Source organism: Tenrec ecaudatus, chromosome 11, assembly GCF_050624435.1.
Source record: "Tenrec ecaudatus isolate mTenEca1 chromosome 11, mTenEca1.hap1, whole genome shotgun sequence".
In the NCBI taxonomy this organism is placed as follows: Eukaryota; Metazoa; Chordata; class Mammalia; order Afrosoricida; family Tenrecidae; genus Tenrec; species Tenrec ecaudatus.
In genome coordinates, this window is record NC_134540.1 from 12,924,059 (window position 1) to 12,941,991 (window position 17,933).

A 17,933-nucleotide genomic window follows, 5' to 3' on the forward strand; every position below is an offset into this window, starting at 1 on the left:
CTCATCTCCCCATGACCCTTCTGTAAAGGGGTGTCCCGTTACCTACAGATGGGTTTTGGGTCTCCACTCTGCACTCCCCTCATTTACAATGATATGATTTTTTTTAGTTTTTAAAGTGGCGTCTTTGCTCTTTACCACTCTATAGACGTCTTTTGCAGCATAGTTGCCCAATACAAATGCCATTGGATTTCTTGACTGTTGTCTCCAAGAGAGGCACCCTGGTGGTGTAGTGGTTATGGATTGGGCTGCTGATCACAAGGCCAGCAGTTCAAAACCACCAACTGTTTCACAGGAGAAAGATTGGTCTTTCTAGAGTCATGGGAACAGGTACCCTGTCCCATAGGGTCACTATGAGTTGGAATGAAGGGATGGCAGTGAGTCTCCATGAGTGTTGATTGAGGATCTGAGTAAAATGAAACCCCTGACAACTCCAATCTTTTATCTGTTTGTCATGATGATGTTTCTTGGTCCAGTTGGGAGAATTTCTGTTTTCTTTACATTGAGGTATAATCCATACCAAAGGCCATATAGTTGTTGATCTTCATCAGCAAATAAAGGTTGTGACATCTGCACATCACACTTTGTTAGTTCACGATATTTCTTCCAATCCTGGTGCGGTGTTCATGTAGACCAGTTGATTGGAGTATTGTTCATGTAGACCAGTTGATTAGAGTATTTGCTTAGTTCACAGATTCAATAAGTATAGTGAAAGGATACACCCCTGTTGCACGTCATTCCCAATTAAAAAAAAAAAAGTGTCCCCTTGTTCTGTTAGAACAACTGCCCCTTAATCTATGCACAGGTCCCACATGAGCATGATTAGATGTTCTGGAATCTCCATTCTTCCAAATGCTATCCATAATTTGATGTGATCCACACAATCAAATACCTTTCCAGAGTCAAGAAAACATGAGTAAACTGCTATTCTTCTCTTACAGCCAATATCAATATCCATCTGACATTCGCAATGATACCCCTTATTCCTTGATCTCTTCTGAATCCAACTGAGATTTCTGCCAATGTACTGTTGCACCTTTTTTTATTTACCTTCAACAAAATTTTATTTGCATGTAATTTTTAAAAATCATTTTATTGGGGGCTCTTACAGCTCTTATCACAATCCATCCATCCATTCATTGTATCAAGCACATTTGTACATATGTTGCCATCATCATTTTCTTTTCTTTTTAAATCATTTTATTGGGGACTTATACAGCTCTTTCACAATCCATTCCTCCATCCATTGTGTCAAGCACATTTGTACATTTGTCGCCATCGTCATTTTCAAAACTATTTCTTTCTACTTGATCCCTTGGTATCAGCTCCTTATTTTTTTCCCTTCCTCCCCCTCCTCCCTCATGAACCCTTGATAATTTATAAATTATTTCTTCAAGTCTTACACTGTCCGATGTCTCCCTTTACCCACTTTTATGTTGTCCATCCCACTGGGTGGAGGTTATATGCATATCATTTTGATTGGTTCCCTCTTTCTTCCCCCACCTTCCCTTTCCCCTCCTGGTATCACTACTCTCATTATTGGTCCTGAGGTGTTTATCTGCCCTGGATTCCCTGTGCTTCTTATCTGTACCCATGTACATGCTCTGGTCTAGCCAGATTTGTAAGGTAGAATTAGGGTTATGATATTGGGGGGGTGGAAGAAGCATTACAGAACTAGAGGAAAGTTGTATGTTTCATCGCTACTGTACTACACCCGGGCTGGCTCATCTCTTCCTATGACCCTTCTGTGAGGGGATGTCCAATTGTCTACAGATGGGCTTTGGGTCTCTACTCTTCACTCCCCCTCATTCACAATGATATGATTTTTTTGTTCTGGGACTTTGATGCCTGATACCTGATCCTATTGACACCTCATGATCACACAGGCTGGTGTGCCTCTTCCATGTGGGCTTTGTTGCTTCTCAGCTAGATGGCCGCTTGTTTATCTCCAACCCTTTTAAGACCCCAGACACTATATTTTTTGATAGCCGGGCACCATCAGTTTTCTTCACCACATTTGCTATGCACCCAGTTTGTCTTCTGCAATTGTATTGAGAAGGTGAACATCACAGAATGCCAGGTTATTAGAACAAAGTGTTCTTGCGTTGAGGGAGTACTTGAGTAGAGGCCCAATGTCTATCTTTGCATGTGATATTAAGGATATTGTTAGGTAATTTTCACATTCTATTTGATCACCATTTTGATTGGCCAGACACTTAGTTGTATTCTAAAAATCTTGGCATAGATGAGTGACTGTTTCCAATATTCCATCAGTTCTTGGAGATTTTTTTTTTTTTTTGCTGGTGCCTCCAGTGCAGCTTGGAGTCCTTCCTTCAAGGCCATATACTACCTCGAAATGGTTGAATTTGGACTTTTTTTTTTTTTTTAGTAAAGTGACTCTGTGTATTCCTTCCATCTTCCTTTCATGTTTCTTGGGTCATTCAATACTTTTCCCATTGAGTCCTTCAAGATTGCAACTTGAGGCTTAATTTTTTTCCTTCTGTTTTCCATCTTGAGAAATACTTGAGTGTGTTCGTGTTTTTTGGCTTTTCTAGCCCAAGACCTTTCTGCATTTCATTATAATACTTCTTGAACTGTTCCTTGAAATTTTCTGGTCAGCTCTTTTAAATCATCAGTTCTTTCTAGTCACTTTAACTTTTCTACAGTCAAGGGCAATTCAGAGTTTTGCTGACATTCATTTTGGTCCTTTTATTTTTCCCTGACCATGTAGATAGTAGTCATTTATGTTATTTTAAAAGATATTTGCAATGAAGAAGTTAATGGTCTTGCAAAATTCTGTCAAACTCACTGCCATTCAGTCAGTCCCAAATCCCAGTGGCCATGTAGGATGGAGTAGAGCTGTCCCTTTCCGTTTCTGAGACTGTACATCTTTATGGGAGCAAACAGCCTCGTCTTTCTCCCACAGAGCAGATGACAGGTTGAAACTGCTGACCTTGTGGTTAGCAGTCCAGTGTGTAGTCCACTATACCACTTGGGCTTCTTGTTTTAATGTTGTAGTTTTGTAACATGTTTTAACACATCAAAAAATGCAGTCCCTTACCATTGCTCTTTTTTCTGTTTGTGTAATTAAGAAAACATTGTACTATGTAAGCATTATTTTAAAATGTATGTCATATCATCTGTAATATTAATTATTTATATGTGTACTTGGAACTTGCTGAGTTGGGAAAGGACTTCTCTCTTTTTTTAATAGTTAATTTACTTTGGTGCAGGGTTAGGGACTAATTATTTACAAAAGCATTAACTTATATCTCAAGGATTTGCTACCCATATAAAGCTTGATTTGGCTTGCAGGCAGCTTTTAAAAGCAACGCTTCGCTAAGATTCAGCAGTAGTAAGCATAAATAGCAGTAGTAAAAGAGCATTTTCCATCTCTATTTGTTATGCATAATGTTTATCTTCTAGTATAAAGATATGCTCATGTTGTTAAAGTTTTTAAAATATCGTTTCATATTTTCTCAGTTCCTTAATATTGTGGTAAAGCAGAATAAAAACACTAAAAAGAAAAAAGGACTTTAAATTATTAGCTAACTTTAGGGTTGATTTATACACTGTGATTCTCCTCATTGTAACATCTTGCTTAAAATTCAGTGGTTCTAAGAACAAAGAGCCTTGGTGTCGTGGGTGCAGAATGGGCTGTTAACCTCAAGGGCAGCAGTTTGAAACCACCATCTCCTTCATGGGAGAAAGATGAGGCTTTTTGCTTTCATAATGAGTTCTAGTCTTGGAAATCCACAGGGACAGTTCTACCCTGTCTTACAAACTCACTGTGAATCTTAATTAACTCAATACCAGTGAGTGAAGAGAAAGGAGGGGCGATGAGATCTTCTTTAAAAGTATGTGATGCACTTATTGCTCACATTCTCTCCAGATTGCAAATACCCTATCTTTAAAATAAAGGAGCTTTTCTTAGATGACGTTGAAGATCTCTCATTTTATTTTCAATGTTTCTGCCCCAGTCCATGATCCTAATTCCGGGGCTCATGATCTGGCATAAACAATTGATTAACTACTAGGAAGTAAGTCTTAGGTATATTTGATGATTATTACTTTTAGTCTATATATTTCCCCTGACGTTTGCCTTTCCTCTTCTGGATAGACTGTTGCCGCACCACCTAAATGGGATAAAGAATTCCGACACAAACGTGTGAGGAAAAAGAAAGTGAAATCATTGCCCCTTCTGGTAGATGATGAAGATGATGAAGATGTTTCAGCTCAACTACCAGTACCAGCTGAAGAAGCACTTCAGCGTGGACCTCCGTCAAAGCCATCAGCTTTAGGGGGAAAAACAGAAAGGAAAGCCCCAGTTCAGAGATTCTCTTCACGCACAAAAATGGCTGCTACGAATCAAGTTTGCCGTTTTGGGGCTGCTTCATCGGTGCCCCGAGCTGGCTCTCAGTACAGTCTTTCCCACACTCCTACTAGTCCCAACCAGTCTGGTCTCTCGGAATACGGTCAACACGTTGAGACTGATCACACAGGCCCTCCCTTTAAGTTGCCTTCCAACTTGCGTCTCTCATGCCCGCCTAGTACAGCTCCTGCTGGTCCTCCTTCTCCAGATACTTTGTTTAGCTTCATGAAACCTCTGGATCCTCGGGATTGTCTGCTGGAGTCTTACCATCTCAGCCCGCTGGATCTTTCTCAAGCTGATCACGACCTTGAGACGAGTAACGGTGACATTCTCTGTAAAATGGTTGCGCCTGTCCCGACCCCACTCTCAGCACCCAGCCTGCCTCTGCGCCTGCCTCTCGGGAGACCACTTCCAGCTCCCAGATCTCATTTCCCATTCCCCGCACTCAGAGGTCTTTCCCCAGTCCCATCCTTTGCACTCAGCATGGCTGCCCCACCCCCACCGCTTATACCTGTTGGTTTTTCCCTGCCCCCACCTCCTGTCCCTGGTGCAGGTGTTATTACCCCGCCCCCACCTCCTCTCCCTGGTGCAGGTGGTATTGCCCCGTCCCCACCTCCTCTCCCTGGTGCAGTTGGTATGCCCCCGCTTCCACCTCCTCTCCTTGGTGCAAGTGGTATGCCCCCGCCCCCACCTCCTCTCCCTGGTGCAAGTAGTATGCCCCAGCTCCCACTTTGTCGCCCTGGTGCAATTGGTTTTGCCCCGCCCCCACCTCCTTTCCCTGGTACAGGTGGTATTTTCCTGCCCCCACCTCCTCTCTCTGGTGCATTTGGTATTGCCCCGCCCCCACCTCCTCCCCCTAGTACAGGTGGTATTTTCCTGCCCCCACCTCCTCTCTCTGGTGCAGTTGGTATTGCCCAGTCCCCACCTCCTCTCCCTGGTGCAGGTGGTATTCTCCCGCCCCCACCTCTTGCACCTGACATACTACCCCTACTTCCTGCACTTGGCCATGCTTCCCCGCCCCCACCTCCACCACCCAGCAGATTTCTCCAAGCCACAGGTACATCTCCTCCTTTTCCAGGTGCCTTGTTTGGCTCCAAACAACTTAAAACTGAGAAACTTAGAATTTTCAGAGAACTTGAGGCCTATGACTCTCCTTCTGTCTTAAAAGAGGACACTCCTTCCAGTCCAGAGAGTGCAAGCTTTTCTCCTTCTGATTCACACAAAGAATTCTTTGATCGAGTTTGTTGGGCATTGTCTATGCCTGATGTTGTTGATGGATTTGAATCACTTGGACACGCTCCTCCCCGAGGCCACGCTCCTTGTGCTACCCCCAGCAGTGGCCCCAGTCTTTCCTTGAGTGGTGAAAGTTCTGAGTCAAAAAGTAGCAAAAAGCCAATATGTCCCGCAAGTAGGTTTTTAAAAAGGGATGAAAGCTCTGGAGGAAGAAGACGTGATTTTATGTCCATCATCCAGTCACAAAATGATGAGAAAGACAATGTCTGCAAACGGAGCTGGGGGGAGTTGATGCCTTGGACCAGACTCTTCCGTCTCCAAACTGAGGTACCAGCCTTATTTCTCCTAAAGTCTGTGGTTTAGTGAGCTTCCTTGTTTAAAACAGTGCGACTCAGAGCATCACTTGTCAGCCTTTGGGCGAAGATCAAGTGCAGTCTCAAAGCAGTCAGTGAACTGTTTACGACCAGTCCCTGTGAGGTAAGGTCTTGGGCCAGGATATGAATGAACAGATGTTTCATGCTACAACTAAATAAACCACTGAGCTAAAAAAAAAAAAAAAAAGCACTAGATATGTCTCTGTTAACTAGAACATCGTGGTCACTCACTACCGTGGAGTCAAACCCAGACACATGGCAAACATCACCGTGTAGGACACGTTAATGAAAATTGACGTCTCTGCCTAGTAAGATCGTGATTTCTAAGGCTCTAGAACTGACTGGAGAACACCTAACCTAACAACAGTCTCTCTCTCTCTCTCTCTCTCTCTCTCTCTCTCTCTCTCTATCTCTCTCTCTCTCTCAGCATTGTGATACGAGAAGATGCTTTTGAGTATTGCAGTGCTTTTAAATTCACTGAGGCTACTTTGTCACCTAATAAACCATGTATTCTGGGGAATATGCCATGTGCTCTGGAGAAGAATACATTGTTCTTTTTTCAGTGGAGTATTTGGTTATACCTAGGAGGTCAAGTTAGAGTAGCTGGTGGGTTTGAATACTGGCCTTTATGGTTTGTAGTCCAAATCTTGACGGATAGCACCACCAGGTAAAAAAGGATCCTGATATTAAAAGGTTGGCAAATGCTGCGTGAAAGCGTTGCTGGAGCAAGGGAATGGAGACTGCTCTTTCTTTTTAAAGATCATCTTATTGGGGGTACTGCCACTGTCAAACTCTCTACACATTGCCTTCTTTCCAAGTTTCATCTTAAATACCTCTATGACTGGTCATTGTGTTTGTGAGATTTAACCCATACTGTGTCCATAGTCTATGAAGAACTTTTGATTCTATGGTAATAAGAATTTTAGAAAGGTTTTAATGAATTGGATTGGAATAATTAAAATTCATTTGATTATGTGGCTACAGTCTAATAAATATGACTTAAATTTATGTTCTTTGTTACATAGGATGGCTTCTGGAAGCTTACTCTGGAATTGGGGTTTATACTGAAGCTCAAGACAAACTTGTTAAACCGCTTCCTTGAGGAGAAAGGCACCCGGTCCCTAGGTAAGACACTGTCTTTCCAGCATTCGTTCCATAAGATGCTCCTGATTGCTCTATAACATCTTGTAAGTTATTGTAATCGCATAGTAATTACACAGTAAGTTATATGGAAATGTGACTATATTTGTTTACCAGCAAAAGAGGTAGGTGGATTTTATAGTTCGTCCTACACATTTATTAGCATACTCAGTTGTTACTGAATTTAACACAACCTGACACGATGAGTGGTTTTTCTGTAGTCACATCAGTTTCAAACATTGGTCATCAAGAAAGTTTCACTCTGCAAGGCATTGAGAGACCAGATTCCTTCCAAATTGTGGCTTTGCTACTCTCAACACGCAGCTTTAAAATTGCCCTGTTGAAAAGAAGAAGAGGAGAAGGAGGGGGGGAGGGGGGTAGGTGGGGAGAGGAGGAAAGAGAGATTACTTGGGCCACATTCACCTGGCAGACAGGGTGAAAAGAGAGAATGTATAGAAAAAAGTAGTCACATGCAAAGGCTTGGGGAAATGTCATTTTGTTTTGTGCCCAGGAAGAGAAAGTAGACCTGATGAGTACCTTGCCAGTGTCTACCAGAGCAAGCAGTTCAACCTCTGGGTATCGCAAAGCTTTCTGATCATGAAGGGGCTGCATGAGGAGGTCTTGGATAACTAGCAAGTGGCTTGAAGTTCAAACCCCAGCCCTAAGCTAAGACATATTATAAATAAATATGTATATCTATAAACCAATGTTTATATGATTTTATTTTGCATATAAAATGAATATATGAATATATAACACAGATAATATTTAGTTGGCTTCATAGATGAACTGAACAGCAAACTGTAACTAGCCCGTCACCACCTCTAAAATATCATAGTTTTCATAATACAAGGTAGATAAGTTAACCAATTCTTAATTAAGAATCTATTCTTAATTCTTAATCTCTCTGACCTATACTAGACTAAAAAAAGAATGATACATATATGGATGAGGAGATAATCAAGGGACATATGTCACTGGATAGATGAGGCTAGAGCTGTGGAGAGAGGTCAGAGTGAGGAAAGCCTTCAGGGGAACTGCCCATGTACCCGTGTCATTTGAAGCCCGGGCCTGGCTAACATCACTGCGGAAAGGGGTATGGAGAACCCAGATGAGCACTTAGAGCTTCTTTGGTGAACACCAGTATTTAGTAGCCAGGCAGAACAGGAAACGACACAAAGGAAAGAGCCAGACTGAGAAGAAAGGACCAGAAAATTCAGAGCGACCCAGGAAGACGTTGAGGCTGTCTGCTCCCGTAAAGATTTATCACACCGGAACCTGTCTAAGGTCAGTGTGAGTAGGAAACATCTTGATGGCAGTGGGTTTAGGGAGCTCTTTAGGGTTATATATTTGTAGAAGGGCGTTCCCTGTCTTCTCTGTATGTGTGTGCTTTAGGTAACCTGTCCACGATACCCACTAAATTCTTGTCTCTTCTCTTACTGACTTTCCCATTCAGGCTATAGAGGACAGAATAAACTTCAGTTTCTTCTCCTATCCTATTTTTTACCCAAAGGTCAAGAAAGCTAGCAGGTGGAGGATATCACTTTCTTTGTTCTGAGGATATTACATTCAACGTGCCTTCCTTACACACACATACACACCAAAGTATGAAGGCGAAGTTTCCCAAGAAAACACCAAATGTTACCAAAATTCTAAATGCTTAACTTTTTTAAACAAATATTTAATTGTCCTAGTGATTTTAAAACTATAATTTTGCATTTTTATGACTAGCTTATAATTCCTCTTTTAAAAGATATTACTTTATGTAAACAAGACATGTACTTTGTCCATAGTCTCTATAGAAAAAGACTAAAGTTCTGGATGTCTTAAAAGATTAGTGTAATTGCACTTATTTTACATAACAGTTTACATTAGAGTGAAGTAATGGAAGACATTTTTGCATATGCATGTCTTTTCTCAACTCAGAGTAGTTGAATAAGAAGTTTCATTAAGAGTCAGTTAAACAAAAAAATCATATAGATGTGAAGGAGGAGGAGTGAGTGCAGAGTGGAGACCCAAAGCCCACTTGAACATCCCCTCACAGAAGGGTCACAAGGAAGAGACGAGCCAGTCAGGGTGCAGTATAGCACCGATGAAACATACAACTTTCCTCTAGTTCTTTAATGCTTCCTCCCCCCTCACCCCCCACCATCATAACCCTAATTCTACCTTACAAATCTGGTTAGACCAGGGCAGATAAACCCCTCAGGACCAAAAATGAGAGTGGCGATACCAAGAGGGGAAAGGGAAGGTGAAGTAGAAAGGGGGAACTGATTACAATGATTTGCAAATAACTCCCTCCCTGGAGGATGGACAACAAAAAAGTGGGTGAAGGGAGACATCGGACAGTGTAAGACATGACAAAATAATAATTTATAAATTATCAAAAGTTCATGAGGGAGGGAGGGTGGGGAGAGAGGGGAAAAATGAGAAGCTGATATCAAGGGCTCAAGTAGAAAGAAAATGTTTTGAGACCGATGATGGCAACAAATGTGCTTGACACAATGGATGGATGGATGGATTGTGATAAGAGTTGTACGAGCCCCCAATAAAATTATTTTTAAAAGAAAAAAAAAAGTTGAATCCTGTCTTATCCATCATTTCAGATCTAGTAGCATAAAAGCTGGGTTTTCCAAGAAGGGTTTCCACAGATGAGAGAACGGGGTATTACAGGACCACCAGTACCTCTGTGACCAGCTGACAAGCTCTCATTCTTTATCTGAGCATTACACTTACACGCTTGCGCCTTCTGGTTAAATCAAGGAAAGGCCTTAATTGATCCAAGAGCCCCAATTGCTACTTCAGGTGACAATATCACTGGTTTGGCATGGGAACCACCTATAGATTCAATATTGGAAAAAATGGATGTTCCTCTTGTTAGACCAGTGGTCTCTAGCAGCCCTGCAGTGCCCAGTTCCTGGAGGCAGTTCAGTGTCATGGCAATCTCTGATACAGAGCAGATCTAAACATTTTTCACATTTGGGCCGATCAACCTCTGCTCAGAATCCATTGCGATCCCAATATTATGAGAAGACTTAAGTGTTGTATATCTTTGGGCTTCAAAATATGAACACTACTCTGTTTGAAAACACCGAACACGAATCAGCCACCTGGCATCCTGGCTCCGGGTTCTCAGCATTCTTGCCACAGTCATGTTACGCTGGAAAGCAAAGTCTAGTTCTTTGGGTATGAAATCCATTTTCCTGATTCCCTCCCCACTCCCCCACCTCTTTTTAACAATGACCTCATATGTATTTGTTTGTATGTGACTGACTAACTTCACTCAGCGGATCTCCCAAATTCATCTATGCCATAAAGTGTTTCAAAGTTTCATCATTATCCTTTAGCTACCTAGAGGATTCCATTGTGTGTATGTACTGAAGTTTATGTATCCATTCCACCATTGGGCACTGAAGTTGCTTCCCTCCTCCTGCTGTTATGAATAGTGAGTGCCACCATAAACAGGGGTGTTCATGTATCTGTTCATGTTTGCTCTTTATTTCTTTAGGGTACATACCAAGTAGAGAGACTGTTGGGTCATATGTTCGTGTAGATATATTATTATTATTATGCACATGTCCCTTTGGCTTTTAGCAAAGACAGAGAGAGAGAGAGAGAGAGAGAGAGATTGTATACTACAGATGCTCACTCAGGAAAGGGGTGGTTACCGAGCTGTTGCACACAATGTATTTCAGGCTGTCAGAGTGTCTCCTCATTACTTTATTTTCAGTAACAGTATTCATCGAAGAAGGCACTCAGCCTGAAATGACCTTAATTCTGGCTGATTTGTGTACTTAAAGAAGGTACTGGATAGAAATCCCCAAAAGGGTAGAGTAAAAGATGTTACAGAACCTTATGAAATATTCTTGGGAATAAGAAATGGAAATTTTAAAAAAAGGATTGGAAATGATGACCATTGAATATTCTCCCTCCCCGCATTGAAGATTCTTTAATGAACCTGTTTTAAAAGTAACATACATCATAAAAATGTAATTCCCCCCAAACAGGATAGTACTTCAAGATGGTTCTTTTGAAGAGAGAGGGAAGGGAAATTGATCAAATGGGAGATAAAAAGGGAACTCCAACTTTATAGTGACTTGAGGATTTTGTTGCTTTTATTTTAAGAAAAGAGAGAAATTTGAGACTGATGGCAGGAAATGGTAAGAATGGACAAGCTGGGGGAGGATAGGATAGTCAATCCACTTTTTTGTGTGCTTGAACAATTCTCTAACCAAATGGAACAATACATCTGTGTTATAAAGACACAAGCAGTGCTGTATCCCATACACCTTATATGGAAATTTATAGATTAACCTTATAGAAGTCCAATGCCTCTAACAATAATGATACTACCTGTGAAGTGTTTGAATAAGATTAGCACTTTGAAATGGGTCACTGGAAAAATAAGAATATTTCAAAACTATTGGTTTATCTTTTAAAGTGATTTAAGAAAAAATTAAATAAAAATAAAGTGAATTTGAATGTATAACATATTATTTTGGAAACCACTTCTGGGTTCACTCTATGTAAATACTTGTTTTCAATTTGGGTGCTTTATAATATACTAAATATCTTGATTTACTGAAGATAGAAATCGTGTGATCCACTGGCAGAATCAGCCATGTCTCTTGTATGTTTCTTATAGTTTTCATCTGCTGTCTACTTAAAGTTTTCTCTTATCTGTAGCGAGAACTCAGGAGCAGATTTTCTTTTATCATGCTTCATGCCTACTCGTTATTTCAACACCTGCTGTGCGACAGAACAACCCACGGGCTGATCCCGTACCAGCCTCACAATCACTGCTGTGCTTGAACCAGTGTAGTAGCAACTGTATCAGTCCAGCTGACTGAGAGACTTCCTCTTTTTTGACCCTCAACTTCTCCAAACATAATGTCCTTTCCAGTTCACCCTTGATAACATTTCCAGAAAAAAAACCCAAACTGTGACATCAAGTTGATGTAGACTCATAGGGATCCCATAGGGCAGGGTAGAACTGCCCCTGTGGGTCTCCAAGGCGACAGCTCTTTATGGGAGTAGAAAGCCCACTCCTTCTCCTACAGGATTGCTGGTGGTTTCAAACTGCTGACCTTGCAGATTGCACCCCAAATTATAACCACTAGGTCACAGGACTCCCTGAGTTGGTGGGGGATCTCTATCTCCACTTCTGTGGGACATTCTTTGGCTAAAGAACAAACCTGGCTTCTTCCAGGACTGGTTTGTTGTTCCAGCAGCCAATTGTATACTCAATATTCTTCGCCATTTTTAGTTTCCTAAAATCCTATAGCACATGTCCCATTCTTCTTCACTTTTCGGTTGAATGGTAGACTTGTTCAGGGCCACGAGGATATTAGAGTTCCGTGATCTGCACATGTTTTGCCGTTCACGGGTATATAATTCTTTTGTAGACGTGTATGAATGGGCACCTTTGAGACGCCGTTGTAAACAGGCTGAGGGACGTCTGGGTTGTGTTTCCCTTCAGGTGAGAGAGGACAAGAACGCCTCCTGGACCTGATTGCCACGCTCCTCGTGCTGCAGTTTCTCCGCACCAAGTTGGAGAGCGAAGGTATCCTCTTCAAATCGCTGATGAAACTGGATGATACTTCCACCTCCAGGTAGCTGAATACATTTTATTAAGTTTTTTTTTATTTTCAAGCATCTCCTAATTAAATCTTGTGAAGAAGGTTACATGGAATAACCTTACATGTATACAGTAAGGTTATTTTCATAAGGCTTTATCATTTTAAACTGATACTGTTTTCCGTGAAGGTTGATTTAGCAACTTAGGTTTCTAGTTAACTCTTTCTTTTCTTTCTTTCTTTCTTTCTTTCTTTCTCTCTCTCTCTCTCTCTCTCTCTCTCTCTCTCTCTCTCTCTCTCTCTCTCAATCATTTTATTGGGGGCTCATACAGCTCTTATCACAATCCATCCATCCATCCATTGTGTCAATCACATTAGTACATTCGTTGCCACCATCATTTTCAAAACGTTTTCTTTCTACTTGAGCCCTTGGGATCAACTCGTTTCCCCCCTCCCTCTTCCCACCTTCCCTTTACAGCTCTTCACACAATCCTTGGTAATTTATTTTTTAAAATTTCATGTCTTACAATGACCAATGTCTCCCTTCACCCACTTTTCTATTGTCCATCCCCCTGGGAGGGGGTTACAGATAGATCATTGTGATTGGTTCCCCCTTTCTGCCCCTACCTTCCCCTTCCCCCTGCTGGTATGACTATTCTCATTATTGGTCCTAAGGGGGTTATCTGTCCTGGACTCCCTGTGTTTCAAGCCCTTATCTGTACCCATGTACATACTATGGTCTAGCTGGATTTGTAAGGTAGAATTGGGGTCATGATAGTGGAGGGAGGAAGCATTAAAGAACTAGAGGAAAGTTGTGTGTTTCATCAGTGCTGTACTGCACCCTGACTGGTTCGTCATATTCAACCATTTCTCTACAAATTGTTCAGTGACTTGGGTTCGCTTCCCCACAGTGCATGAATATCCTCATCATTTCTCTTCCGGTTGCTCCAGCCTGGTGACATGGTTTCCTACCCCTTGGCATGCTCATCTTTGTTTTAAAGTAATTGCTGGTCATTTGCTATCATCTAGGTCAGTGGTTCTCAACCTGTGGGTAACAACCCCTTTTAGGGCTCAAACGACCCTTTCACAGAGGTCACCCGATTCATAACAGTAGCAAAATTATAGTTATGAAGTAGCAACAAAAATAATTTTATGATTGGGGGGGGACCACGATATGAGGAACTGTATGAAAGGGTGGCAGCATTAGGAAGGTTGAGAACCACTGTTCTGAGGTGTTTGGGGAACCCATTATTCTTCATCGGATATGTGTCACACATCTTACTTCTCCATTTTTCCATGGGTGGTGAGCATTTAGGCAGTTACTGTCTGTCTACTGTTGGGAATGGTACTGTGATAAGCATAGGTGTGCATGTATCTATTTGTGACACTTCTGTTGTATCCTTACAGTGTATGTGTACGAGTGGAATTGCTGCGTCACACAGGCAGCTCTGTGGCTAGGTTTTTGAGGAACTGCCAGACTCTGTTCCACAATGGCTACCCCACTGTGCCTTCCCACCAGTAATGGACGAGAGCCCTAGTTTCTCTGCATTCCATCCAACATTTGTTAGCTTCTAGGTTGTTGTTGTTTGTCTCAACCATCCTCATGGACATGAAGTGGTACTCCACTGTGGTTTTGATTTGCATTTCTCTGATGACTAATGATCTTCAGCATCCTTTGATGTGTCTGTTGACCATTTGACTTTCCATTGCGACGTATCCATGTTTTCTGCACTGTTTTTTTTTAATACTTTTATTGGGAGCTCTTACATCTCTTATCACACTCCATACGTTCCTCCAGTGTGTCAAGCACATTTGCACATATGCCACCATCATCATTTTCAAAGCATTCCCTTCCCACTTGAGCCCCTGATATCAGCTCCCCATTTCTTCCCCCTCCTCCCCACCCAACCTCCGTTGATAAATTATAGATTATTTTTTCTGTATCTTACATCGTCCTCCGTCACCCATCATCACTTTTTCATTATTCATCCCCCTGGGAGGGGGTTCTAGATTGATCCTTGTGATTAGTTCCCCTTTTCTCCCCCTCCCCTCCCCTAATCCTCCTGGTATCTCTACTCTCCTTGTTGGCCCTGAGGGGTTTATCTATCCTGGATTCCCTGTGTTGTGGAATCTTATCTGTAGCAGTGTGCATGTTCTGGTCTAATCCAATTTGTAAGGTGGAATTGAGGTCATGATAGTGGGGTGAAGGAAGCACCAAGGAACTAGAGGAAAGTTGTGTGTTTCAAAGGTGCTATACTGCACCCAGACTGGCTCATCTCTTCTCTGTGACCCCTCTGTAGGGGAATGTCCAATTGTCTACAGATGGGCATTGGGTCTCTATTCCATGCCACCCCTCCCATTCACCTTGGGTATGGTTTCATTCTGGGTCTTATATGCCTGATACCTGATCCCATCAATACCTCATGATCACACAGGCTGGTGTGCTTCTTCCATGTGGGCTTTGTTGCTTCTCAGCTTGATGGTCGCTTGTTTATCTTCAAGCCTTTAAGACCTCAGACACTATATCTTTTGATAGCCAGGCACCATCAGCTTTCTTCACATTTGCTTATGCACCCATTTTGTCTTCAGCAATCATGTTGAGAAGGTGAGCATCACAGATTGCCAGATTGTTAGAACAAAGTGTTCTTGTGTTAAGGGAGTACTTGAGTTGAGGCCCAGTATCTATCTGCAGCCTTAATTCTTAACATATAGATATGGGTACATAATTCTATTCCCCTCTCATCATATATATTTAAATATGTACATGCTCATATTTCAGCCTCTATAAATGTCCTTTGTCTCCTGGTTCTTTCCTCTATTTCCTTTTTACTTCCCTCTTGTCCCACCATCATGTTCGGCCTTCATTCGGATTGAGTAATTCATCGCTGCTACATTGCCCTTGATTGAGCCCCACTAGACATCCTATGACCTTCCTTCCATTGACTTCAGTTCACTTGTTATTCCCTTGTCCCTGGCCCGGTCCCCCATCCCCTTCCTTTCTCCCACATCACCTTCTCCTGTGTTCCCCCAGAACCATTGGGCCTGTTCTTTCCATCTCCGAATTATTTATCCCACCTGTCTTATCTAGATAGACAAGATATACATTAATAAGTGCAAAAACCAGGCAAAGCCAAATAAAACAACAGAAGAAGTCAAATCAACAAAATAATAACAACAGCAAAAAACAAACACAAAATAACAAAAAGGAAGCCACTGACAAAAATGGAAAAGCCTATAAATTGTTCAAGGTCTGTTTGTTGGCCTTTATGAGTGTTTTGCAGTGGAGTCTGATGGGGTACCACACTCTATCTCCAAGTCTATTTTTGGTATTCCCCGGGGGTTTCATCAGTCTGCTCCCCCTGCTGCTCTGCTACGTGCCCTGTGCCTCACCCCAGCGTGATAGGGTCAGACCGTGCACTTTTCCCGCATCGATCATAGAAAATATCAGAACTAGCCCACCTTGACTATTTGTCAGGACGATGTGAATACAAACTTGAAGATGGGCTTTTATGTTATGCACATTTTACTAGTAAGTTCTTACAGGTTGATGTTCTAGACATGAAGCCCCACAGTGGTTAATCAAGTAGAATTCTGGTACAGAGAAACAAAAGACATGGAAAGTTCAGTTTGAAACTTGGTCCTTGTATTTGTGCCTGAAAAATGGCTAAGATGGAGAAGCGTTGAAAGGCTGCGGCAGTAAACAACTATCTAGAAGCTAGAAGAAGCTAGCATGCTATGCAGGGAAGCATTGTGAAGGGAAGCACAGTGGAGGTTGGGGGAGTGGCAGCTGTGATCGATTGGAAAATGTATCGAGTACGTGAAAAACCCAGTGCCAGTCAGAGATGTGTTCTGCCAGCTCCCAGATAAGATTCTCAAGAGGGAGACTAAAAGAAGTGATGGAGCTAGCTCCAATCCCAACTACATGGACGGCTCCCCCTACCCCCAGAATAATTCTCTTCAGAGGACAGTACTGAAGCTGCAGCTCAGTGAGAGGGACATGTCTGATCAGAGCACACAGGAGCAAATGAAGGGGGAGGGAGAGAGAGTGGAGCACATCCTGGCCTACCAAGCCCTGAGCACAATATTCCTCCTCAGAGCAGCCAATGCACAGAGAGGACCATAGGACCGGCCCCACCACAAGACACGACGTCCCTCACTGAGAACACGGGAGACATTGCAGGAATTGCCCCTGATCTGACCCCACCACATGGAGGTGACATTAAGGTGTGCAACAGAGCAGCAAGGGCAGCAGAGTAATGAAGTCCCTATGAAATACCAAAAATAGACTGTGGGGACAGGGTGTGTGACACCCCATCAGACTCCACTGGAAAACACTCCTAAAAGTCAACAAACAGACCTTGAACTAACTACAGGTTTTTCTTTATGTGTCATTGGGTTTGTTGTTGTTGTGTTTTGTTCTCTTTTGTTGCTTTGTTTTGCTCTGTTTTCTGTTTGTGCTTATTATTGTCTCTGCATGTCTATCTAGGTAAGATATGCAGGATAAACCATCCGGAGGAAAAAACAATGGGACTGATGGTCCTGGGTAAACACCGGAGAAGGGGCGAGGTGGGGGGTGCGGAGTGGGTGTTAAAAAACCCAGGGACAAGGAAACAACAAGTAAATGAAAATCAGTGGTGAGGAGGGTGCTGGAGCCCTGGTAGGGCACGATCAAGGGCAATGTCATTGAAAGAAATTACTGAACCCAAATGAAGGCTGAACATGATAGTGGGACAAGAGGAAAGGAAAAGGAAATAGAGAAAAGCACTAGGAGGCAAAGGGCAATTATAGAGGTCTAAATACAAGAATATACATATGTAAATATATTCATATATGAAAATGGGGAAATAGATCTATATACATATATTTATAGATTTAGTATTAAGGTAGCAGATGAACATTAGGCTTCCACTCAAGTACTCCCTGGATCCAAGAACACTTTGTTCTATTAAACTGGCATTCCAAGGTGCTCACTTTCCTGACATGATCACTGAAGACAAAGTGGGTGCATAAGCAAATGTGGTGAAGAAAGCTGATGGTGCCCGACTATCAAAAGATATAGTGTCTGGGGTCTTAAAGGCTTGAAGATAAACAAGCAGCCATCTAGCTGAGAAGCAACAAAGCCCATACCAGCCTATGTGATCACAAGTTGTCAATGGGATCAGTTATCAGGCATCAAAGACCCAGAACAAAAAAAATCCTATCTGTAAGCTATTGGACATCCCCTTACAAAAGGGTCGCGGG

The 17,933-nt window shown here is 42.2% G+C and overlaps 1 protein-coding gene across 3 annotated transcripts in view; it reads left to right on the forward strand.

Moving 5' to 3' along the window:
• Positions 1-17,933, forward strand: part of PARP4 (poly(ADP-ribose) polymerase family member 4) — an 80,392-nt gene that overhangs the window by 61,366 nt on the left and 1,093 nt on the right. Inside the window, exons 31-34 of one of the 3 annotated variants that reach the window (XM_075562875.1) lie at positions 4,118-4,691; positions 5,448-5,929; positions 7,002-7,101; positions 12,596-12,728. In XM_075562875.1, the coding sequence (XP_075418990.1) occupies positions 4,118-4,691; positions 5,448-5,929; positions 7,002-7,101; positions 12,596-12,728 (1,289 nt within the window). Of the gene's footprint in view, positions 1-4,117; positions 5,930-7,001; positions 7,102-12,595; positions 12,729-17,933 lie in introns of all 3 variants that reach the window. The other 2 variants (XM_075562876.1, XM_075562873.1) reach the window with 2 other exon arrangements.